The sequence below is a fragment of the Athene noctua genome, chromosome 25 (genome assembly GCF_965140245.1).
Source record: "Athene noctua chromosome 25, bAthNoc1.hap1.1, whole genome shotgun sequence".
NCBI lineage: Eukaryota > Metazoa > Chordata > Aves > Strigiformes > Strigidae > Athene > Athene noctua.
The window spans coordinates 1,341,409-1,364,456 of record NC_134061.1 but is presented as its reverse complement, the minus strand read 5'-3'; the positions used below and the strand labels follow the sequence as shown (position 1 = coordinate 1,364,456).

Here is a 23,048-nt window from a genome sequence, read left to right as displayed (position 1 = left end):
TGCAGTGGGGGAGCCCCTCGTTCTCCTGGGGGGCTCAGCCCTTTACAGCTCTGCTTTAACCTGCCCCGATCACGCTGCTTTAATCTCACTTTCTGCAAAGGACAACTACAGCACCTCAAGAGTCGTGATGAATTCTCGCAAATAATAAATTTAGAACTTAAAACTTCCTGTCCCCGTCTGCGCGCAGGCCTCCGGGAACGGCCCTTCCAGCACACGAGCACTTTTAAACATCCACGAATGACAAAAATAATCCGCCACAGCCCATTGTTGTAACATCAGAGCTGCCTTTTCCCAGCCTGGAACAAACCACTTGAGAAACACTTAACAAACACGTGTTAAAGCACTCGGGGCAGAGCTGCCGCGTTGGGGCCGAGTCCGCGGGTGACGGTGACACCGGGAAGTCGTCTCCTCGCTCCCCGCAGCGTCTCTGCTGGCCCACGAGCGACCTCGTCCTCTAACCTGAAGCCGAGGGGTGTTGACCGGTGTCACGGCTCCGGCGTGACGCTGCAGCTCGCTTCGAGGCGCCGGAGAACGTCCCCCAGCCCCGGATCGGCGCATCCCAGGTGCAGCCCCCGCTAACCCACCCCCCCGGGCAGCCGGGCTAAGGGCCGCTTGGGTGGGAAGTGACTTGAAAACGAGGCCTGGCCAAGAGTCGAGGGGGTCATTTTTGTCCCCAAGGGCCCCCAGGTGACACTGGGTGGCACAGGGACACCCCGGCGTGCGAAGCCCCTTCACCTGCAGCACCTGCAGCCGATTCCTCGACGGGACCGAGCGTTTGTATAAAATTATGCCTGTTTCCAAGTGCTCTGCTGAACTGGAAATGGGGGGGAAAAAAAAGAAAAAAAGGAGCTTGTGCTGCTTCTGTCACCTAAATCCTGGCCTGGAGCAAGGCTGGGGGGGAAACAGAGCCGCAGCGTCGGCCCAGTGGGGATCCCACAGGATGGACACGAGCTCCCCCAGCCCACGGATGCCGACAACCCCCCGTCTCCCACCGAGGCAGGAAAAGGGCCTGGGAAGACGACGTTTCCCTCGGAGAGCAGCTTTGCAGGTGCCCCTCTTTTATTACCAGGCGCAACCTTGTCTTAAATAAAACGATCCCGCGGCCCAGCGATGCCCAGCTTGCACGAGGGATGGGGGAGAAAATTAATGGTGAGTCAGGAAGGGAGCGTGTGGCCAGTTGAAAGGCTGAGCTCTTAACCCCACACACGGGAAGAGCTGTTGTGATTTTTAGCTCTGCTCTGGTTTCCTATCCGCTGAAATTAAATTTCCTCTTGCCCGAGTCCAGCGACCACATTTTCTGCGCAGCACCAGCCCTGTAACAGGCAACATCATCGGATTAATGAGTCCTTTGCAGGCAGTGAATAAGTGTGATTCATTATTGGCAGCAATGCCACTGTAAATGGATTTTTTGTGGTGAAAATAAATAAATAAGGCTACATAACTGAAGGGCTGTTGATGAAGTGTAGACCAGCTTTAATCACAGTGTAATTGCCGCCATCAGTTCTAATTATTTATAAATATTTTTATAATTGTGGAAATTAAACAATTAGACATCCTTCCTTCCCTCTTCCAAATCTAATCAGTTAAAAGGTCAGGATGCAGTCTGGGGCCACGACTGCTGAACGCGCTTCGTTCGCAGCCTGAGAAAAATATTGCTTTGCCTTTCTCCTGAAGCACAACACCCCTGCAAGAGCGACCGCTCGCCCCCGGCGCGGAGCAGAGCCTCCGGCTGCGCTGCTGCAGGGCCGGGCCCGCAGCCGGGTACCCACCGACCTCAACAAATCATCGAAAATCCAGCGGAGCCGGGGGCCCCCGGAGCCGCGCTCGGTCCCTGGGCTCCCGGGGGGCAGAAGAGGCGTCACCACCACAGGGACCCGATTCTTAAACCTCACCCCAGGGACAGTTTTTCCTCCAGCCCAGAGGGGACACACGGCGCTCTCCGGGCAGGCCCGTTAATTACTGCCCGGCACGGGCGGGCAGAGCACCTGGGAAATTCATTGCAGAGATTGGCCGGCACGCTGGAATGCTACAGAAGGAGGTCACGCTGCTAATTCTGCCGTTGCTGATCCCAGCAGATAAATCCACAGTACATCAGGAAATGAATTACCCAGAAATGCAGCATTAAAATGGATTATTATATTTCCTCGCTTAAGGAAAAGTGTTGACTTTAGTGCTGAGCCCCCCGCACCCACCGAGGCCGAGCGCCGGCTCCCCGCAGGAACTTGCCCATCGCAACTCGCTGCTGGAGAGCGAAGAGCAAGAGGAGAAAAATCCCCCCTGGGATGAGCCCTGCGAGGCGCCGGTGGGCTGCCGGCCCCAGGCCCCCTCCTGCGCTCAGCCAGACCCCCCAGGACCCTCTGGGACCCCGGCTCGGCCACAGGCACCTCCTGGAAATATTCCCTTAATCCCAGTTTTCTGCTCTTCCCCGTTCCCTGCAGCACCCGACGAAATACCCGGGTTATTAACAGCATAAATCCAATGCGATTCACTCCGCCCCACACCAAGTTATCTGCCTGAAACTTATTGCTGATTTTTACGAGGTTTCTTACCCGTTTTATTCCCCCATACATCCACGTGGGCCAGCGGCTGTTCCACCACCAGCCGTCCGCCCTCGCAGCGGAATCCACCTCCTTTCCCCTGTGCTCGTTAGTGCGGGCGGTAACGAGCCCCGAGGTTTCCATTCGAGTAACTCCCAGAGCGGGGCTGGCCCCTAGGGGGGCCTCGGTGTTACCCAGCCCCGTGGGGGGACACCGGCAGGACCCCCCCAGGGCAGCCACAGCTCCGCCAAGGGGGTGGCAGCCGGGGCCGCCCACCCAGCTGCATCCCCCGGCCCTCCCCAGCTGCTCCCGGGGCCGCGGGAGGAGGGTCCCCGGGGAGCGAAGCGGGGTGGGGGGCGGCGGCCATCTGCTCGGGAGCCCGGGGTCCGCAGGCTGTCACGTCTGGAGACGCTCGAGTGACAAACGAGGTTCGTGTCCCGTGAGCGGGAGCTGTGGCCGTGTGTCGGGTCCCAGGTTTCACCCTCTGCGGCTCCGCGCAGGGAGAGGCGCCGGCGACCCAGCGCCGAGGCACCGCGATGCCACCGCGATGCCACGGCCCTCGCGGGCACCGGGGGTGACCGGCGGCCTCGGGAAGGGCTCGTCCCCGCTGGGCATCGTGGTCCCTGCCCGTGCGCCACGCCATGCCCGGGCCCGGGCGCGTGGGGACGGGGCGGGAGGCCGAGCAGGGCCCGGTGCCAGTGAGCGGAGCCGCGCCGCGGGGTGTTCATTTATTGAAGGCGAAGGCCGGGTTACCGGCGGCACCGGGTATCGCGTTTCGGAAAGCACCAGCCGGGAGCACCCGGCAGAGCCGGCCGCGGCTCTGGGAAGCCAGCGGGCCAGCGGGTGCCCTTTGTCCTTCCTTTGTGGCCAGGGTATCACCAGGGCGTCCCTGGCACAGGGGGATGCCACCCACCTCGGCCCAAAGCCCGGTGCCCGCCGCAGATGGACACACACCAGCACACGCTGCGCACGGGCTCTAAAGGAAAACCCAACTTTATTATCGTATAAAGTAAGAACGTAGACGGTCCCTTAAACAAAACACGTTGGGTGAGACGGTCCCGGGTGTCCCCACACGCCGCGCACGCGAGAGCGGCTGCCCGGGGGTGCCCGTGGGGCCGCGGTGCAGCCGCTGGCGGTGGCTCGGTCCCGGCCCCCCCAGCCCCTTTTCTCCGCAGCCGGTCGTAGCGGGGCTGGGGGGGAGCTGCCGTGGGGCCCCGGGTTGGAGCTGGGGCGGAGGCGCTTGTGCATGGCAGAGCCCCCGCTCTGCGCTGGGGAATAGGCACTTGTGGAAGGGCGCGGGCACCGCGCTCCCACCGGCACCGGGGCGCGGGAGGACGGGCAGCGGGCGGGGGGGCGCGGGGCCCTGCCCGCACCGAGACGCGCTGCCCGCACCGGGGCTGAGGCCGGACCCCGCGGTGAGCCCCCGCTGCGCCGCGGCAGCCGCAGCCGGGTCTGACCCAGGACAGAGGATGTTCAAGCAGCTTTGGTTGGTGCTCTTGGCGAATTAAGGCAATTTAGCTTCGGTTGGTTTTTAAAAAAAGGGCAAAAACCAGCAAAACCAGCTCCCTCAGGGGCCGCGCTGGCTCTGCTCCGGCTTTGCTCCGAGTCGCCGCTTGGACCCCGCACGCCCAAAGGTGGGCCCCGACCCCCACCCACGCCAGACCCCGGCCTCGCCTCTGCCTACGGACACCAGGAACCTGCAGCCCGATACTGGAAGGGTCAAGAAGGGACATTGGGGCATTTTCGGGGAGATTCCGGCTCCTGCCAGCGGCGCGGGAGCGGGGAGAGGGCGGAGGAGCCGCGGCAGCTCCCTCCATCGCCGCCTCCCCTCACAGTGACCGGTCGGTCGGCAGCTCGTGAGTCCTTGAGCGAGAGGTGGGAGCTCTGGGCCAGCGGCAGGTTGGGGGGGTGTGAGGGGGGGCTCCCCGGCTGCAAACACCCACCCACATGGTCCCTGGGAGCAGCAAGGGGAAACCCGCTCCCCCCGACATCCCGGCGGGGCTGGACCCCCCCCAGTTCCCCTCCACCAGCACCCGCAGCCCTTGGCTCAGCCCCAGGGGGGGCTCATTTCCCATTTGTTTCTTATTCCCCGTTTGGTTCCCACAGGAACGGCGCGTTCCGAGGGGTCAGGGGGTGCCCCCCCGCTGCCCCATCTCCGAGCAGGGCCCCCCCCCAACACACCCCTCGCTCTGCCTGGCCCGGGGGCGCCGGGGGCTGTGAAGGGAGATGGGGCAGCACCGTCCAGCACGAGAGCTGGAGCGCAGCACCCCCAGACCTGCCTCCTGCCTTCCCCAACCGACACGTCCCCACCTCCCGCCCCGTCCCTCGGTGTCACCAGGCCGCGGTCACAAGCCCGTGACCCCCCCGCGCAGGACCAGCGACCCAGCAGGGCACTGGCCTCGCGGCCGTACCGCTCCTCCCCGGGGCCCAGCGCTGCCCGTCCAGGCAGGGAGCCAGGCCCAGGCTGCCCCGCGCTGCCGGGAACATCCCCGGGGCGGCCGAGGGTAAGCCGGGAGGGATTAAACCGCTGATTTCGTTAATGCCCCACAGGATCTCTGCAAAGGAAATATCAAAATTTAAAATGAAGTCTGAGAGTCCCGATCGGTCGGAGCCACGGCCGCGTGCCGGGGGGATGCCGGGGTCTCTCCGGTCCTTCGTCACGCGGAGGCAGCGGGTGGGCTCGTGGCCGATACTCGCCCCCGGCTGCAGCCGCTCAGGCCCTCACTGCGGCAGAGCCAGGCACAGGCCCCGCTGCCAGCCGCCGCCTCCCGAGGAGAACAGAACAAACCCACCACTATTTCCATGCGATGACGCCGCCGCCGGCTGGTGACAGCTCCCCCAGCCCGCGGAGCAGCCGCGCCCCGGCGCCGCGGGTCCCCGTGTCCTGCGGGCCGCCGGCGCCTCACACCACGGTGCTGATGGTGGACGACTCCTCCGACCTCCGCTGTTTGCTGGGCAGCGACTTGAGATATTCCAGGTGCCGCCGAGCGTCCTCCTGGTTCTGCCGCACGTAGTAGACCAGGTAGGAGATCACCATGGCGAACCAGCCGAACATGGTGACCAGCATGGCGATGTCCGTGGTCTTTTTGTACACGTTGCAGAAGTCCGTGTCGGCGATGACCTGCAGGAAAGCTTTGCCGACGTGCTCCTCCTGCGCGGAGGATTCGCAGACGATGCCGCCCGAGGAGCCGGCCGCCAGGTCCACCGTGCGGATCAGCTCCTGCAGCCGACAGTCGCACATCCAGGGGTTGTCGGAGAGGTTGACCTTGGCCTTCAGGTTGCTAAAAGTGTCTTTGCTGAGCGACACCAGCCTGTTGGAAGACAAGTCCAGAGAGTGCAGGTGGTCTGTCAGGCCCCGGAAAGCCCCGCTCTCGACGCCGGCGATGGCGTTGTGGGACAGATCCAGCTCCAGGAGGAGCGGCAGGTCCCGGAAGGCGTCGCGGGGCAGGAAGGGGATTCGGTTGGAGTCCAGGTAGAGCTTGTTGGTGTCGTTGGGAATGTCTCTGGGGACCTCGGTGAGCTGAGCGTTGCTGCAGCGGAAGGTCTTCAGCCCCTCCTCTTCCGAGGGGTAGCAGCCCTTGGGGAAGGCGGCGGCGGAGCGGAGGCAGGAGGCCAGGAGGAGGAGGAGGCTCTGCAGGAGCAGCCACATGGTCACCGAGCGGAGGAGGACCCGCTCTGCCGCGGGCATGGTGCCGCGCTGCCGTAGTCACGCGGCCACCGGCCCGGCGGCTCTCGCCCGCGGCGCTTTCGGCTGGATTCGGCGCATCTGAGACGGAGACAGCGAGGGGACAGCGTCAGGGCAGGGGTGCCGAGGCAGAACCGCCGCTGCACCAGCTGCGAGCCCAGCCTGCCCCGGCCAGGGAGCGGGACGGGGCCAGGGCCAGCCGGCACAGCGCACACAGCCCCCCCAGCCCCCCCCAGCCCCAACCTCGCTCAGGGCAGGGTCAGGCCCCGCGGGGCCGAGCGACCGCACGTCTCTCGCGTGGTGCCGGCAGCTGGGCTGTAACAAACGGAGACAGCGCGGGCTGAGCCAGAGGCGGGGGTGAGCTCCCGCCCCGCCAAGGTCACGGGCGGTTCGATCGCTCGCTCGCAGGCGGCCGGTACATCCTGCGGCGGTGGCCGGCGGGACGCGGCGGCGAGTGAGCCCCGGCTGCGGGCGAGCGGGAGCTGCCGGTGGCCCCCGCGGAAGGCGGTGGAGACCATGTGAGGGCAGAGGGCAGAGCAGGTTCCCGCTCCCCAGCTCCGCTCTCCGGCAGCGCCCGGGGCACACGCGGACACACGCCGGGTTTTCCCCTTTCCAGGGGACCGTGGGCACCGCTGTCCCCTGCCCGGTGCCACCCCGGCCGCGGGGTCGGGCTGCCCACACCACCCTGTCACCGTGGGCCTCATCCAGCCCTTTATTCCGGAGGGGAAAAACGTCAGCAGGAAAGAAACAAAAACAGAAAAAGGAAATTCACAGGAGCTGAGCGTGTAGCGAGTTCCCAGGGTGGCGGCAGCAGATAAGGGCCCCGTCGGAGCTGCCCGGCCTTCCCCGCCGCGGGTCCCGCCACGGCCAGAGCCCCCCAGCCCGTCCCCGGCGGGGCCGCGGCGGCGGAGCCCTCGAGGGGGGACGCGGGCGCTCTCCCACCACCCCGGGATTAAAGACGGCGGCGTAAAAGGCGACCCCAGGGCGCCCCGTGACACCCCGTCGGGCAAAGCGGTGGCGAGCCCCAAGCTCCCGGCACCCGCTGCTCCTGCCACCCTCCCGCTCCCCGGAGCGCCCTGACGCCGGCAAACCCGCTCCTGGGTGCTGAGCGGGGGTCCCCGGCGAGGGGGTCCCCAGAGAGGGGTGGGGGGGCCCCCCAAGGGCACCGCAACACAGCCCAGCCGCGCTGACCACCCCGAGGTCGCTCCCGTGCGGAGCCCAGCCCTGTGCTGCCGGGGGCCCCCCGCGCCCCCCCGAGCGGGGACCAGGGCTCAGAGCAGCCAAAGGGCACCAGGAGCCGCGGGGAGGGGGAGACACCGGCCCCCCAAGTCTTCCAGAAGTAACTTGGGGCAAACGCTGCCCCTCGAGGTCACCCCCCCCGCTGCCCCGGGGGCGAGCACAGCGCCGGGCACGGCGGGAGAACCACCGGGAGCCGGTGAGCGGGACGGGGGGTGCGTCCTCCACGGGACCCGGGGACCCCCACGGTGGGGTCGGGTGGTCCCTGGCCAACCAGCCCCCCCCGCCCACAGCAGGGCACGGGGGGGTCCCCAGCCCGGCCCAGGGGGCAGAACCGGCGGGGCTGTGCGGCCACCGGGACCCGCCGTGTGCCCGGCGCAAGCGGGGATGCCCGGGGCTCCCCCCGGTACCGGGGGCGTTGCGGGCGAGGGAAGCCCCGGTGCTTCCCCGGGGGAAGCTCAGCTCGGCGCGGCGCTGCCGGGGGGACCCCCCCGCCCTCCAGCCCTGCCCGCTCCGGGGGCCGCGGGGCGGGGGGGAGCGGGGCGGGGGGGTCCCGGTGCGGACTCACCTGCCGTGCGCAGCCCCGCGGTGCGGAGCGGCCCCGCGCCCCGGGCCGGAGCGGCCGCGCCCCGCGCAGCGCGGCGGGCCCGGAGCCGGCGGCGGCGGCGGCGGCGGTGGCGGGGCCGGTGGGCGGGATCCTCCGACCGGGCCTCCCTGGGGCTCCCCGCCCCCGGCCCGCCCCGCCCGGGGGGGCCGTACAGCGCCGAGCACCCCCCGGGCCCCGCACCCGGGTCCTTTCCAGCTCCCCCCCGCTCCCCGCCCCACGGAGAGCGGCTCTGCCCCGGGTCCCCAGTCCGGGGCGGGGGGCGGGGACGGCACCGGGGAGACCCGGCGAGGCGCTGCCGGGACCCCCGAGCCCCGGGCGGCCGCTGCCAGCGGTTCCCGGGGAGCCCCCCCCCGCGCCGCCGCGTCCCCCCAGACCCTGGTGGAGCCCCCCCGCCCCCCTCGGGGCGCTGGGCGCTGTGCACCCCCCGGCTCTACCCCCGCCGCCCCCCGCTCGCTCCCCAGCCCCTCGGGGAGAGCAGAACCCCCCAACGCCCCCCCCCAACGGCGGGGTCAAGGTGCCCCCCCCCGCCCGCAGCCTCCCGGCACCGGCATCGCTTACTCGGGGAAACCCGAGCCGCGGCGGGCAGCGGTGCGGGCAGGAGCCCTGCCTGCTCCTCCGGGGCGGCGGGGGGGGGCGGCGGGGGCCCCCCCGCCCCGCCCCGAGCTCCCCGAGGGGGTTCGCCTGGCTGGGCAGGGGCTCGGCGCTGCGCGGGGCCCCGCCGCTCCCGGGACACCGGCGGGGCCGGCTCAGGACCATGGAGAGCGGCCGCCGTTACCGGGCCCCGGTGCGCCCGGGACCGCGGGGGGGGGCGAGGGCTCCCGCTGGCCCCGCCGGGGCTCCTCTCTTCCCCCCTCCAACCCCGCAGCTCCCCGCAGCCCGCCAGCACCGGGGCTGGCCCCGGCGGGTCACCGGGCTCCTGCCGTGCCGCAGCAAGGCCGGTGGCGGCTCCCGGTGCCCGGTTCTCCCCGGGGGGGGGGGGGGGGGGCAGAGCCCAGCCCGGCGCATCGACATTCTCCCGCTGCTCAGCGAGGAGAAACCGTTTAGCGGGGGCCTGGCCCGGATCTCGGCTCAATTAGGAGAACGAAACCTGACGGGAGAGGCGCAGCCAGGCCAAGGCCGGAGCCAGACGCTCCCCCGGGACCCCCGCGCTCCCCCCGGGGGGGACCCCCCACCCCTAGTTGGGCCCAGGCCGAGCCGGCGGCGCAGCGGGAGCCCCGGGCTCTGCGCCTCTGGGTGCTGCTGCCAGCCCGGCGCTGCCGGGGTCCAGGCTCGGCACACGCCAACAGAGCCATCGGGGCGGGGGGGGCCATTGTGGCCACCCCTGGGGCTGGGGGACCCCGGGACATGGCCAGGGAGTCCCGGTCAGTGCTGGTGGGCACCATCACCCTGTTAGGCCGGGGAACGGAGCAGCCCTGTGGTGCCCGTCACCCGTCCCAGCACCGCCAGGAGCCACGTGCGGAGCCGGAGCAGTGTTGGGATTTGTGGGGCGACACAACCGCCCGCCACGGGAACGGAGGGGCTGAGGTGGCGGGGGGGCTCGAGCTTTTGGCACGTCCCAGCTCCCACCGGGACCCGGGTGACGGCGGCAGCCGGCAGAGCCCCCGGGAGTGGCACCAGGGCTGGGCCATGGTACCCACCAGCCCGAAAACCCAGCGCCCGCAGTGCAGCACGACCCCGCACGGACCCTTCCCCGCCGCAGCCCCGGCAGGATGGCTAAAAATAGCCACCACCGGCTTCTGGCTGCCACCGGGGCGCTAAATATAGTCGATATCGACCGGGCAGCGGGACCGGCAGCCCGGGAGAGCGGGAGGTGAGCACGGCCCCCCGGCACGGGGGGACCCCGGGGACGAGCGAGGCCTCAGCGCTCGAACCGGGATCGGCCCCAGGGAGCGCGGGGGAAACGCGGGGCCTGGCAGCTGCTGCCTGTGGATGGGGCCGGATCCCCCTGGGGAACCCCCCACCCCCGCTGCCGGGGTTCCCTGGGCGGGTGAACCCCAGCTGGGGGAGCCCAGGGAAGTGGGTTCCCCCCCTCCGCCCCCGTGCTCGCACCGGCAGCGAGAGGCTCCTGCCGCATCACTGAGAGGGATTAATATTTATGGGTGTTTAAAAATAGCTGTCGCATTGTGCTTCCCCCTCACGTGCGGAGTCAGCGGGGCGCGGGGAAGCTGCTAAATTAGATGTCACCGCGCGGAGGGAGCTGCTCAGGCGGGCAGGAGCGGGGATAAAAATAGAGTCTGCCGTGCGTGCGCGGTTCTCCTGCAGCAGGGCCAGGTCCCGCGGGATCCCCCCGCCACCGCTCCGCTCGCCGGCTTCCCCGCAGCTCGCCCTGCTGGCAAGGGCACCCCGGATCAGCCGGGCTCTCCTTGCCGGTGGCCGCGGTGCCCGTTGGTCGCCTTATCGGTGCTTTAAGCACCCCCGTGTGTCCCAGCCGTGCCCGGGGCCAGCGGGAGAGGCCACTGGTGAGCTCTGGCTCCGCGGCTCCCCTCGCCGTGCACTCGCCATGCCCAGCTGGCCCACAGCCACCCGCCAAGAGCCGGCTCGGGCCTGGAGCTGGGTGTGTGGCCAGTGCCGAGGCCGGACGGATGCGCCCAGGCTCAGGATCCTCGATTTGGCCTTCGGAGGGAAGCACGGGGTCCCCCGCTTCAGGGAGCACCCAGGGAATCCTCAATTCCTTCCGTGCAACACGGGGCCGCGAGCCCACCCAGGCCCAAAACCAAAACCTGAGTAGCCCGGGCGGGCTGGGAGTGGCCGGGCAAAGCTGGGGGGCTGCAGAGCCACCCCTGCAGCTCTCCCGGGACCCCAGCGCGGCTCCGGGCAGGGGGTTTCGCAGCACAAAGCGGCTCCGCCGTTGGGCGCCGGGTGCCGCGCCCCGGGCCGCTGCCGCTCGCCCACAGCCCCGCGCAGATGGCCACTCGCCGAGGGGCCGGGGCAGCACCGCGCTCTTGGCTTCGAAGCCTTGTGCAAACAAAAGCAGGGCCAGATGCTCCCCCCCCGCGCTCCCGAGCCCCTGACCTTGACCGTGTGTCCCGGCGGCACCGGGCCGGCCCAGCCCGCTCACCCAACGCCTGCTCCTGAGGTTCTCCCACCGGGAAAGCGGCTGGGGAAGGCGCCGACCCTCCCCGAGCAGGGTGGAAGCGCCCAGCCGGCTCGGAGCCCCCCAGGGTGCAGAGTGGGGTGGCTACAGTGCCCCCCCCCGCCCCGCTCGGGGCCATCAGTACTGGGCTACCGCGGCCAGGAGCGGCAGAAGACCCCCGCTCGCCCCCCCGGGGTCGCCTCCCCGCCCCGCTCGCTGCCCGTGCCCGGTGAGCGCGGCCCCCGCCAGGGACCGGCCTCTCCCGGGGGCGGGCGGCGGTGCTCGGCGCTGCCGGGACTACAGCTCCCGGCGTGCCGCGGCGGCGGGGCGGGCCGGGCCGAGGGGCCGCCGGGAGCGCAGCCGGGGCGGCGGGGTGCGCGACGGAGAGAGCCCCGGCCCCGCCGAGCCGGGCCGGGCCGAGCCGAGGTGAGTGCGGGGCGGGCGCCGCGGGTCTTCCCCGGGGGTACGGGACCGGCCCGGAGCCCGGGGGGAGGCCGAAACCCGCCCCCCCCCCCCCCGGCCTCCCGGGAGCAGGCGCCGGCCGAGCCCCGCGCCCGGGCCCGCGGGGGAAGGTTCCTCGCGTGGGCCCGTCCTGAAAGGAAAACACTCCCCCCCCTCTCAAAAAAAAAACCCAAAACCCCAAGAAAGCGCTGAGATGGAGCCAGAAAGCTCCGGGGGGCGGGGGGGTGGCGCCGTGGGGGGGTGTCACGCCGTGCACGGCCCAGCCGGGGGGGAGCGGGGGCAGGATCGGGCCCACAGCACCCCCGGGGTGCGGGTCGCGCCCAGGCCCTGGCGCTGAGGTTAAGCGGGGCCCAGCACCCCCCTGCGCCCCTCGAGATGGAGCAGAAAAGGCTGAGGGGTGGCGGGGGGGGGTCCCACTTCTCCCGCGCCGCAGCTTTGCACCCCACTTTCTGCTCCCGGCTGCCCCGGGGGGGGTGGCAGCGCCGGGGCTCCGTCCTGTCGGGCTGGAGGGGGCCGCAGCAGCGCTGTTGGCTCTAACGGCTCCCGGCCAGCCTCCTCCGCGGGCCCGCCGCGCCGGTTCCAACGCCGATGCCATCTTGCCAAGAAAGGTTTAAAATATTTATTTCCTTGGGGAGACGGGGATTGCTGTTGCCGCCAGGGATACGGATCTTGGCTCCTCGGCGGTTCCGTGGGATCGTCATCGCTTGTGTTCTGGGAACACGGGCCGAGATGAGCCCCTGAGCGCCCCTTCCCTCCGCCGGCCCCGCTGGGGTGGCTCCTGCCGGGGCCCGGGGCACGACGGGGTGCAGGGCCTGGGTCCCGAGCCCGGGACGTGCTCCTCGGGGCGCGAAGGCAACGGTGGGGACCGGAGCTGCACCTCGGGGCGCCGGCGGCACGGCTGTGGGTCCTTCAGCAGCCGAGGGGGGACAAAGCAAGCAGGAGGCTGCTGCTGCGGTTTTGTGTCCCCTTCCCTCGGAAGCGGGGAGACGGCGTCAGCCCCAACGCTCGCTCTGAGCCCCCGAACCTGAGCCTGTCCCAGGAGAGCCGCGGACAGGGCGCAGCGCCGGCGGGACGTCGGGAAGGCGAAGGAAGGGCTCAGCTCTGCCGTCAGGGCCTGCCGCTCGCCTCCGAGCACAGTTAATGACTTTTCCCCTCCTTGGATGGAGAGCGTCCAACGGCAACGCAGTCCCGACCTTCACACTCAGTCTGGTGAAACATTAAAAGCTTTTCTGTCCTGAAAAACCGCTGCACGAGTGGGAAGGCAGAGCTTCACAGCTCCGGGGGCAGCTGGAGTTCCTCCCGCCGTTGTGTTCTGCCTTGTTTTTCCTGCAGGTGAACAAGTCCCCGGTGTAAAATCAGAAAGCAAAAAGCAAACGACACGGGATCTGGGCTGGGGGTAGGGATCGGGGCCGTGCGAGCTCCTGCTCCCTCAGCCAGGCTTTTGCAACACTGCGCAGGGCTGCCCGTGCCATCTGCACAGATCGCCTGGGCGAGGGCTGCAGACACCAGTTCGGCAACGGAAGAGATCCGCAGGTGAAACATTTTTAAGCTGGGGAAGGACAGAATTGGACACCGAGCTATCCCCGTCGTAGGGCCGACTGCTCGGCGCCTCCGTATCCTGCAAGAATGAATTAACCTCTGGTTGGTTCCAGCATTTCACCCGCCGAATCCTCATTTTTGTAGGCGAGGAGACTGAGGCACAGGGAGGGGAATTGCTTCACGTACAGCTCCCAGGTTTGGCCCTTTGCCACCCAGCTGCAGGCCTGCAACTGCCCTCACTGGCAGAGGGGACCAAGGAGAAGCTGCTCGTTAGTTTTCGAACGTTACACCGGGGATTGTCCTCAAATGGAAATTGCACTTTCTTGCTGCGCAGGCAGGGCGCACCTCCGGCTGTAGGGCGTGCAGGAAGGGCTGCCCGCTCCTGCAGCCTCCGATAACGGCGTCATCCTGAGAAAAGAGGGTCCTGAAGAGGCCACCTGGGCAGCCCCCCGCTCCAAAGAGGAATCTTGATTTTTTAACTTTATGAAACTTGGGTTTTAAAGCCTCCAGTGAGCCACGGATCGCTGGGCACGGGCAGTCCGTTCCCGCGTCCGTCCTTCTGCGTTACCCAGCTGCTCCGAGCCCCGGCCGTGCCGTTAACTCCGCTGCAGTTCATCTCCCTTCTCAGTGCAGCTCTGTTAAGTGTTTAAGGACTAGTCCTCATGCCTCTCTCCAGCATCCTCTAGACTAAACAAACCCGTTTCTTTCCATCTGTCCTTGCAGGTCATGTTTTTCCTACACCTCTGCTCATTCTCACTGCTCTCCCCTGGAGTCCCTCCAGCTCCTCCCAGAACTGGACAGTGTTCCAGGCGAGGCCTTACCAGTATCTAGGAGAATTATTCCCTATGTCTGGCAGACAGCACTCCTGTTTATGCATTCCACAGGGCTGTTTGCTTTTTTTTGTTGTTGTTGCAACAATATGACTTTGTTTGACTCCTGTAACGCTTCACTGCAACCCCTAGATTTCCTTCTGAAAGCCCTCAGGGATTGCACCAGATTAAGGATGGAGCTGCTGCCCCTGCCAGGACTGGAGAGCTGAACCCTGGCTCTAAGTCCTGCTTCCAGACCAAGCTTCGGGCTTTTCTCTGGAATATCCAGTAGCCAGTCTGATAGCCTTTGGCCCAGGAGATGGGTGACAAGAAAACGAGCACTCCGCAGAGCTGCAAGCCCCTTTTCTGGTAACAAAACCAGATATAAGCCCCCCGACTGACACCTGGGTAGCAGCTGCTTCACCAGAGCTGCCTGAAACACCGAGCAAGAGCCGCCTGCGTGGCTGGACGAGGCCTGGAAGTTGGAGGGAGCGTCCCAGGAGCTGCAGAGCTGAGCGTTCGCGTGGTGTCCTAGCCCTGGGCAGGAAGAGGGGAGAGAGCCAGCTCCTGAAACAAGCCAGGCCCAGCACTCTGCAAGGGATCCGGGAACAGCTGGCAGCCACGTACAGAGCCTAATGTTAGATCTGGCTCGGAGTCGCCTCCTGAGACGAAGGTTCCGAGCGCTAGAGAACAGCAACGGCGTCTTCCAGCTGTGGGAACCAAAGCAGCAAAAACACAAGGGGAGACATCAGGGAACAGCCCCCGCCTTGGGTCCTCCGCCCAGGGAGGGACAGACCCTATTACTGGCAAAACCACATCTCCATGGGACGCGGGCAAAGGTGATTTTATGCAAGAACTTCCCTGATGCCGGTGGAAAGACACTCAGCTTTACAGCAGTCCTAATTTGGGCTGTTTCCTGCAATCTCTGGAAACTGGGAAAGCAGAGCTCTCGGCGTCCCAGAAAGCCCCAAAGCTGACCGATGCCTGCTGCCGCTGTCAGCAGCAGCCCAAAAAGCCACTCCAGTATCTGCGTGGTCCGTAGGGCACCGCTCCAAAGACTTGCTCTCTGAGAGGACAACACTCTCTTGCTTCCTTGTCTTCCTGCTATTGTTTAGAAAAACATTCTGTATTCCTCCTACGTGGCAGCTGTTCATTCCAGGTAGGGGAAGAGCCATCTCCTCTGCAGCTCTTGCTACCAAAATATCCTCCCAATGCACTTTTCCTTGTTATCTCTAACTTTTTATGTTCCTTAAGCAGCAGCCCACTCCTTCCCTGCAGGGGAATTTTTTTGTTACTCTTCTTTTTTTTTTTTTTTTCTTTTCCCCCTTCATAAATCTTAAATTGGAAGGCAAAACATGTAAGCCAGACCAGGAGACGAGCAAGCCTCTAGAGCTGTGCAGAACCCTGTTAATTGAGTTGAACTAATTAGGAAATCTGTTGATACAGAGCTGCCGTGCCTTTACTCTGCAAACACTTGTGTTCTCCTTTTGAGTTTAAGGTAAGCTGAACCCGTAAACACATAAGGAGCTTCATTTGCCGACTGCTTCCGTGATTAACACTGTGATGAGGACTTAAAAAGCGCTTGAAAGTATTTGTTTGAGTCTTGTCAGGCAATCGTGGGGTTGAACCTTGACTCCTTGATTCCAGGAAAGCATTTCAGCAGATCACAAGTAGCTTCTGTCACAGACGGGCTTCCCACACACGATTCCCAAATCTCAACTGCTCCTGCATTTGCCTTCCCCTCAGAAACGTCAGCTCTACAAAAGGAAATAACGAGGTGCGGAGAAGCGAACTGACTTGTGATTTTTATAGCAAACAACCGATTTCAGGATTGCTTAAGAGCAAGACGGTGCTCGACCTCGGAGTTATTTAACTGGAGGCAGCCGCCATGCGAGTACTGACCCAACTCTGCTTTAGTTTCAGGGGTGCCCGCTGGACACAAGAGCCAACATGAACGTGGGAACAGCACACAGCGAGGTGAATCCCAACACCCGTGTCATGAACAGCCGGGGCATCTGGTTGTCCTACGTCCTTGGAATCGGCCTGCTGCACGTCGTGCTCCTGAGCATCCCCTTCTTCAGCGTCCCTGTGGTTTGGACTCTTACCAACATCATTCACAACATGGTAAGGGAACAACGGGGCTGGCTTGACTTCCCCGGGGCACGGAGAGGTAATCTCTCAGCATCAGCTGGTCTTCTGAGAGCAATCTAGTAAGATTCTTGTTGAAACAATTCCTTTCTCTGTGTTTCCAAAGATGCTGGGTAAGTTACTCAACCTCCACCCCTCAGACTGCACCTTTGCCTCTAGGTCATGTATTTAAATCCAGCCTAGGTACCGATCAGACAGCAAACATCTGGTGAGGCTGCCCAGAGGGGACACTGAATTCATTTGCCTGCAGGGCACGACCCTTTGTCACGTCCCCCTTAAGAGAGGAATAGCTGTGAGAGGCCACAGAAGCTGCCACAACAGCTTTGGGTTGATACAATCTGGATTGGCTTCATCAGAGTTAAGAAAACAAGATTAAACGCCAAACTTTGCAAAAGATTATTCCAGGAACCGATTCTTCCCTTGTAGGGCTCAGGTTCCTGAAGGAAGGAGTGTCGGAGGGCTGTGCTAGGGGCAGGCACAGCACGTGTGACAGACGCCCGGGTTCCCTGTGCTGCGTTTGACCCCTCGGTTCTGTGCCTCTGCGTCCCGCTGCGCTCGGCTTGGCACGCCCGGGGCCTGTGGCTAGGGAGCAGAGCTCTGGGCAGCCCTTCACCCTCGGGCGCAGGGGACAGAATGCTTCGGAGATGCAGCAAAGGATTTGGTATCCTGTATTTTAAATAATACCTCAGCCCGAGAATGTCCCAGACACAAACCCGATGCCCTTATGGGGGACCCTCACTCTAACATTATGCACGGCTCTAGTGGGGGGAAAAAAAAATTGCCCCAAACCACCAAACTACCACCTGGAGCTGCCTGGGGCTCAGTTCAGAGGCTGCCTGCTTTTCATCCAGCTCCTTCCTCAAACAGTTCTAAGTCCTGGGAACAGAAAGGGGGCCAAAGGCCAGCCGTGGCTCTACTCAGCAGACACACGATGCAGCCAGACACTTGCTGGTTATCTGCCAGTTGTGTCCCACTTCAGCCCCTCCCAGCCCACAGCTCTACCAGGGCTTTTCCCAGGCTCCAGCACTGCTGCTGCACGGCCCCGCCAGTCCGCGCTAATCTCCCGATCCCAGAGATCCGAGGGCTGTAATCTTGCAACCACCTTCTTGGCTTAACACCCAACGAGAGGCCTCACGTGTCAGAGCCAAGCCTGAGCTAGCCCCGGCTAGCGGCTTCTTCGCCTCGTTGGCCGCCGCGAGTCCCAGCAGCACCAGCACGTCCCTCTAGTGGAACGGCGCGCTGGTGCAAGCTCCCGCCACCGCCCTGTTCACGCTGGAGCCGAACGCTGGCGGGGGCGAGGCGAGGGGCTCCTCACGCCGCCTTTCTGTTCGCTCCAGAGCATGTACATCTTCCTGCACACCGTGAAGGGAACCCCCTTTGAGACCCCGGACCAGGGGAAGGCTCGGCTGCTCACGCACTGGGAGCAGATGGACTACGGCGTGCAGTTCACGGCGTCGCGCAAGTTCCTGACCATCATGCCCATCGTCCTGTGAGTACCGCGGGCTGCGGAGCGGCCTCGGCGCCCCCGCACGTGCAGTCCTGGGAGAGAAAACCACGAAGCGCTGTAATTCGGTTTCCCTCTCTCTCTCTCTCTCTCTCTCTCTCTCTCTGTGTTCCCCACCCTTCCAGGTATTTTCTAACCAGCTTTTACACAAAGTATGACCGGATACACTTCATAATCAACACCATCTCCCTTATGAGCGTCCTGATCCCCAAACTGCCTCAGTTTCACGGAGTCCGGATCTTTGGGATCAACAAGTACTGAACTGCGTGGCTGGAGCGGACGGAAGAGGAGCAGGGGAGAGGGGGAAGCTCCTTCTCTCTAGTCCTGGTTCTTCATCCCCACGCACACTGGGATATAGTTTCACAGCGGCTGTTTAAACGCAGTATCCAATAGACATATACCGCATGCTGGATCCTCATGCCCAATAAATCTAAACAAGCTCCAGAGTAGAGTTTAGTGCAGAGCAGGACGCGTGGCGCTGGATTCCCTTCATTCCAGCGCCATCACTAGATGCAGATACACTGAGACTTCAAGGTACAAAGAGAGAGATTGCCATCTGTCCCGGACACTGAACGATGAGAATAGGGATGAGGGGAAAAGCTTTTAGTGCTGGTACTATTGCTGTGGTAAATGCACTTTAAAATAGATTTCCCTTTTTGAGCTGGGTGCTTTAAGCGTTATGTGGGGGAAATTCAAAAGGATACAGCCAGGCTTTCCCAATACTTGATTGTTTCGGGGTTCGAGTTCCATTTTTGGGCAGGGGAGTGGGAGGGGGAAGAGAATGTCAGATTTTTATTTTGCAATCTTTTACACCACTGAAAAAGGAAGTTCTTTTACTATAAACAGTACAGGAAGGAATGACCTGCAATCTGACAACGCTTTCAGCTTTCTACAGCACCATTCGTCTGGTTCAGGAAAAAGGTCGATAGATTCTAAATCGTATTCGTTATTTTCAGCTTGTTTCCAGAACCTGTCTGGGTAATTCCTCTCCCCGCCCCGAACCGCTCGTTTTTAAGCGCGCTCTGAGCGCCCGGGCAGGGCTGAAGGGCCGGGGTGCGGGTTATTTTAGTGATCAGCAACAAACACCACCGAGCTCCTCGGTACACGGAGACTGCACAAGCAAAGGCTGGCACAGGCCAAACGAGAAACGGGCGCCTGCTCGCTGCCATCAGTTAGCGACCGGCATTGGCGTTTTTCTCCTCAGTGCAGCTCTTGGTCTCTGAAGCCTGTGTACGTGTTACTGGGATTTGCCAGTGGGTTTGCTCAGTATCTGACTCGAGGCAAGCGAGCGTTTGGTTTCTGGCTTGCCTGGAAGTCTGTCACTCAGCTCCACGCACAAGTGCTGCGGCAGCATCCCCCGAGCCCTCGGGTGATCCCGGGCACGCTGACACGCAGCAGACTGCCGCGGCCAACAGCAGGATGCCAGGGGTCACTGAAGAGAATAGATTATTTAGTAGAGGAACAAAATTGAGCCTTTTTCCCATAAAATCACCACCTAAATAAAGCAGGTTTGCAGGTTTAGATTTCCTGGCTGAGATCGCTTTCCACTGCTCAAAGTAATCCCTTTTTTTTTTTTTTTTTTTCCTTGCGCGCTGGATGAAATGGGGGTTTCCTCGTGCTTCCCCTGTAAACTCCTGAAAGCCTGTATTGTTGTCTTAGTGCTTCTATTGTCTCAGACTTTCGACAATGGTATAAAACATTTTAAATACGCTCTTTTTTTTTTTTTCCCGCATTAGCCAATTCTAGCTTTAGAGGTCATAGTGGATATTGTAGAGTTCTGCTTGATGGTCTGAGCATAGGACATGGATGGGGGAACTTCAGAGTTGCATTTAAGATCTAGTACTACTCCGTGCATCATTTTGGACACGTTGCTTTACTTCCCTGTCTCAGACTTACTATCAGACTGCTGCAGAGAAGGGACAAGCATTTAGTGTACCTCAGAGGGCTGCTGGAATGCATAGAGAATCAGTACATAATATGTTTGAAAAATGGAAATATTTTAAGCGAAAAGGAAGTTTTCAAGAAAGTAGAAAGAGCGTCTGGCTTGACGCCCTGTTCTCCAGCGAGGGAGTCTGACAGATGTGCAATTCACTTGATGGGGGTTTAACCTTTTAACCCCCGTGACATAAGGATTGCTGCTTTAGTTAAGGTACTATATACCCTAAAGCTAATACACTCTTTAAGCTACTAGACAATGACTTTTGAAAAAAAAATAGTGGTTTCAAAACAGAGATATTTGATCAATCAGCCAAGTACCTTTGAAATGACTAGGACATGAGCGGTGTCAGTGCCCGGAGTGCTCAGGGCAGGGCTGCCCCCGGCTCTACCCACCGAGCGTAGCGCGGACGGCACGTTGCTTCACCGAGCTGAACGTCTGCCCGCAGACACAATTACATGGGAGTGATAAATCTCCAGAGGAAAGAAAACTGCTTATTTTGGTAGAAAACGAGGGGGGAAAAAATCCAAGTTTTTTGCAACAGAAGCAGTCACTATATGCTTAGAAACATTACTCCTATACAGACAGACATATACTGATTATTCCTAAGTATATGCACATTACACAAAGTCAGAGCAGTTTTGATATTTTTAACATAAGTATAAGCTGAGGGTGGGGTCAGCTCCTCCCCAGCAAGTACAGCACTGCACAGTTTCTTGGAGGCCTTGGCGTTACAACAGCTGAGGGTTTGAACATGTTATTTCTGCTGTTAACTGACACTATGGACAGCTGGTTCTGTTTGTTAAATTAAAGATCAACTGTGAAACAGAATGGGATTATAAACTTCTCAGAAAGGCAGTTTTTAAAGCCTAAAGTCTAAAACTTCTTGTTAGGCAAAGCCTTAATTATAATAGCTTTTCTGATTTACCTTGTTCACACCGAAATGATTAAACTCGCCGTTCAACGGATGGGTGTCAGGTGGCAAATGACTTTCTTTACAACACAGGGATTGTATTTTTGCCACCAAATATCTGAAGTGAACTTGGGCTCATACAGTTAATCCAATCAAGGGAAACATAAATGAAAAGAGAAAGTACAGAAAGAAGGGAAAGAGGTGAAAAAAGATGTCATGTTAATAACGTGGTGTGTTAAGTACGTAAGGTTAATAATTACTTGAACAGTTCTACACCTGATATGATCTTTCTTAAGATCCCATCTTAAGGGTAGGTATCAGAATTAATCAAAAATAGAAAAGAAGCCATAAGTTAATTGTAGTTAAACCACAGTTGCAATTACTACTCGCTAGGTGTACCCGGGGTGGCTTTCAGTGACAGAGCTTTGGGGGCCAGCAGCACCCGACTGAGTTTCCACTCGGAAACCACCACTGCAGCGGGGCCAGAGTAACGGACACAGCCCTGGGCCTCCTGGGCCTCTGTACTGAAGTCACTCCAGTTTACGCGTGTTTGTTAAGTTCACGCAGGAGCGAGTTCAGCACCCGAAGGCTAATGGCGCACGCGCACGAGTTAACGGAGCACGGGCAAAACGCTGGAGCTCTCCTGTGATAACCGATTTCTGAGGAAAGGGAGATGGGGCAGCGGAGGCAGGGTGAGGGACTTCCAGCCGTGTCCTTGCGGCTGACGCCGCAGTGGTCCAAGGGTGAAGCCTACCTTTTCGTGTGGAGAACCAGACTGTGAGGGCAAGGACTGTCCGTTCCATCCTCCGGACTGTAGAATCTTCTCCCAAGTACCTGTGTGAGGGAGATAATGGATCGTTATTGGTTTTAAATGGGATTTTGATCGCATTGCACTTGACAGCTTTTCCTCTCAAACTTGTACTGTCTTCCTGTACGGCGGCTGGGGCCACTTAAAGGTGGGGTCTGTCCTGTGACTGAAAAACAATTACTGGATAAGTAGGTACTTAAAATGCTTAAAACGCTTTTCTTTTTTGTTGTTGTTGTTCTACAATGAACGCCAAAGAAGAAAAGCTTTTGAAAGCCATTCGCAGACACTGGCAGACGCCTCCCTCTGCCCCATCCTGTCCTGGGCAAAGCCTCTTCCAAGCCACTCCCAAGACCAGGCATGTGTTCACACAGAGTGGCAGCCACTGCACCAGGGAAGGCAGAAAACAATCAAGCACTAACAGGCTGATGCTTCTGAATTAGGGATCCTGCCTTGTGATTCATTTAACATAGCTCACCGGATGCCATACGGTCCAGCCCTTCGCAGGAAAAAGCCTTTAAAAAAAAAAAAAAACAAACAAAACAAAACCCAAACTTGAGGTCTAGGGCTACTTAATTCCTGAGTACTTTTTAAAAAAAAAAATGATTGTTTAATTTTTTTTTGTTTGTTTTAATAGAAGCATGGTACTGGCCCTTGAGAAGGGGACAGCAGCTGGTTACCATTGTTAACTCATTAGTCTTTCTCATTGTGACTTACGTTGCTTTATCACTGCCTAGAGTATCTTTTAAGCATGCGAGTGTTTTGTGTGTACGTATCCTCCTTGGACCAGTTTAAGTGAGCTGAATTAGTTGGGGTTTTTTTAATGGAACGTTCTGACATTGTACAAAGTTTTAGGTTGTGGGGTTTTTTTTTTCCCCCCCAGTAGCCCTTCTTTTTGCTGTGTATACAGAAGTCTCATGTAGAGAACTTTCTAAAACAAAGTGTGAATATTTTTATTACTCCTTTGTACAGTATTCTAAGAGAAACTAATAAAGTAAGTATTCATGTACAAACTTGTGTTTGACTGCTTGAATTTTCACACGGACAGGTTTTGCTTTTAGACAAGCGTGGCAGAGGAATACTCACTCCCTGGTGATTCCAAGCCCACCAAGTGATCAAGGGCTGTAAAGCAAAGAGCTTGGAGCCCACCGCGTGGATCTCCGCGCAAGGCACCGCAGTCACCTCTGCTACTAACAGTGAGCCATAGAGCATGGAAACCTGTGCATCACCAGTCAAAAGTTAATAAAAGTGCCTCCAGAAACATTATATTGGCCCCTTGTGCTCACCGCCCCTCGTTATGTAGCTCTCTCGCAGGTTTGGTGAAATCCCCCTAAACCAGGACACACCGTTCCTCATCCTGACGGATCAGAAGTACAAATGAAAGCCAGAACCTTGCCAGAAATGGAACAAATCTTACAGGAACGAGGCATCCGTAGAACAAGTCGCTGCGACAGATCAACAGTGATTAACTGTGTTGAGGTTCAGCTCGGGTCAGTGAAACTTTCTGCAGGAAGAATTACGCAAGCGACAGCCTTTCTATGCCCTAACCTAGCAGATGCTTCCGGCTCCGCGAGCAGAGAGGCGGGCAGAGCTGCGCGGAGGGGCCCCATCGCTGCCCCACACATCGCTGCCCCACACATTGCTGCCCCACACATCGCTGCCCCACACACCGCCCACCGACAGCCGACCAGCCGCCAGGCACCCCCCAGACAGGCAAGTACATTTTTAAGAGCTTTCGGTAGAAAATTGGAGCGGAGCAAACTGTCTGTTAATTGTTCTGGTTTAGTTTTTATT

At 61.1% G+C, this 23,048-nt stretch overlaps 2 protein-coding genes across 3 annotated transcripts; one reads left to right on the top strand and one right to left on the bottom strand.

The window, feature by feature from the left end:
* Nucleotides 1-3,505: 3,505 nt before the first annotated feature.
* On the bottom strand, nucleotides 3,506-11,120 carry LRRC3C (leucine rich repeat containing 3C). 2 transcript variants are annotated; one of them, XM_074926594.1, is made up of 2 exons: nucleotides 11,078-11,120; nucleotides 3,506-6,303 (listed from the first exon to the last, which is right to left on the bottom strand). In XM_074926594.1, the coding sequence occupies exon 2, from the start codon at nucleotides 6,223-6,225 to the stop codon at nucleotides 5,440-5,442; it is 786 nt and encodes a 261-aa protein (XP_074782695.1). In that variant the 5' UTR covers nucleotides 6,226-6,303; nucleotides 11,078-11,120; the 3' UTR covers nucleotides 3,506-5,439. The 2 variants fall into 2 exon arrangements, with proteins under 2 accessions (XP_074782695.1, XP_074782694.1); XM_074926593.1 differs by lacking the exon at nucleotides 11,078-11,120 and adding an exon at nucleotides 8,027-8,117.
* A 355-nt stretch (nucleotides 11,121-11,475) lies between these two features.
* ORMDL3 (ORMDL sphingolipid biosynthesis regulator 3) lies at nucleotides 11,476-22,261 on the top strand. Its single transcript, XM_074926768.1, has 4 exons — nucleotides 11,476-11,564; nucleotides 15,866-16,072; nucleotides 17,434-17,585; nucleotides 17,726-22,261. The coding sequence occupies exons 2-4, from the start codon at nucleotides 15,899-15,901 to the stop codon at nucleotides 17,859-17,861; spliced, it is 462 nt and encodes a 153-aa protein (XP_074782869.1). The 5' UTR covers nucleotides 11,476-11,564; nucleotides 15,866-15,898; the 3' UTR covers nucleotides 17,862-22,261.
* Nucleotides 22,262-23,048: the final 787 nt, after the last annotated feature.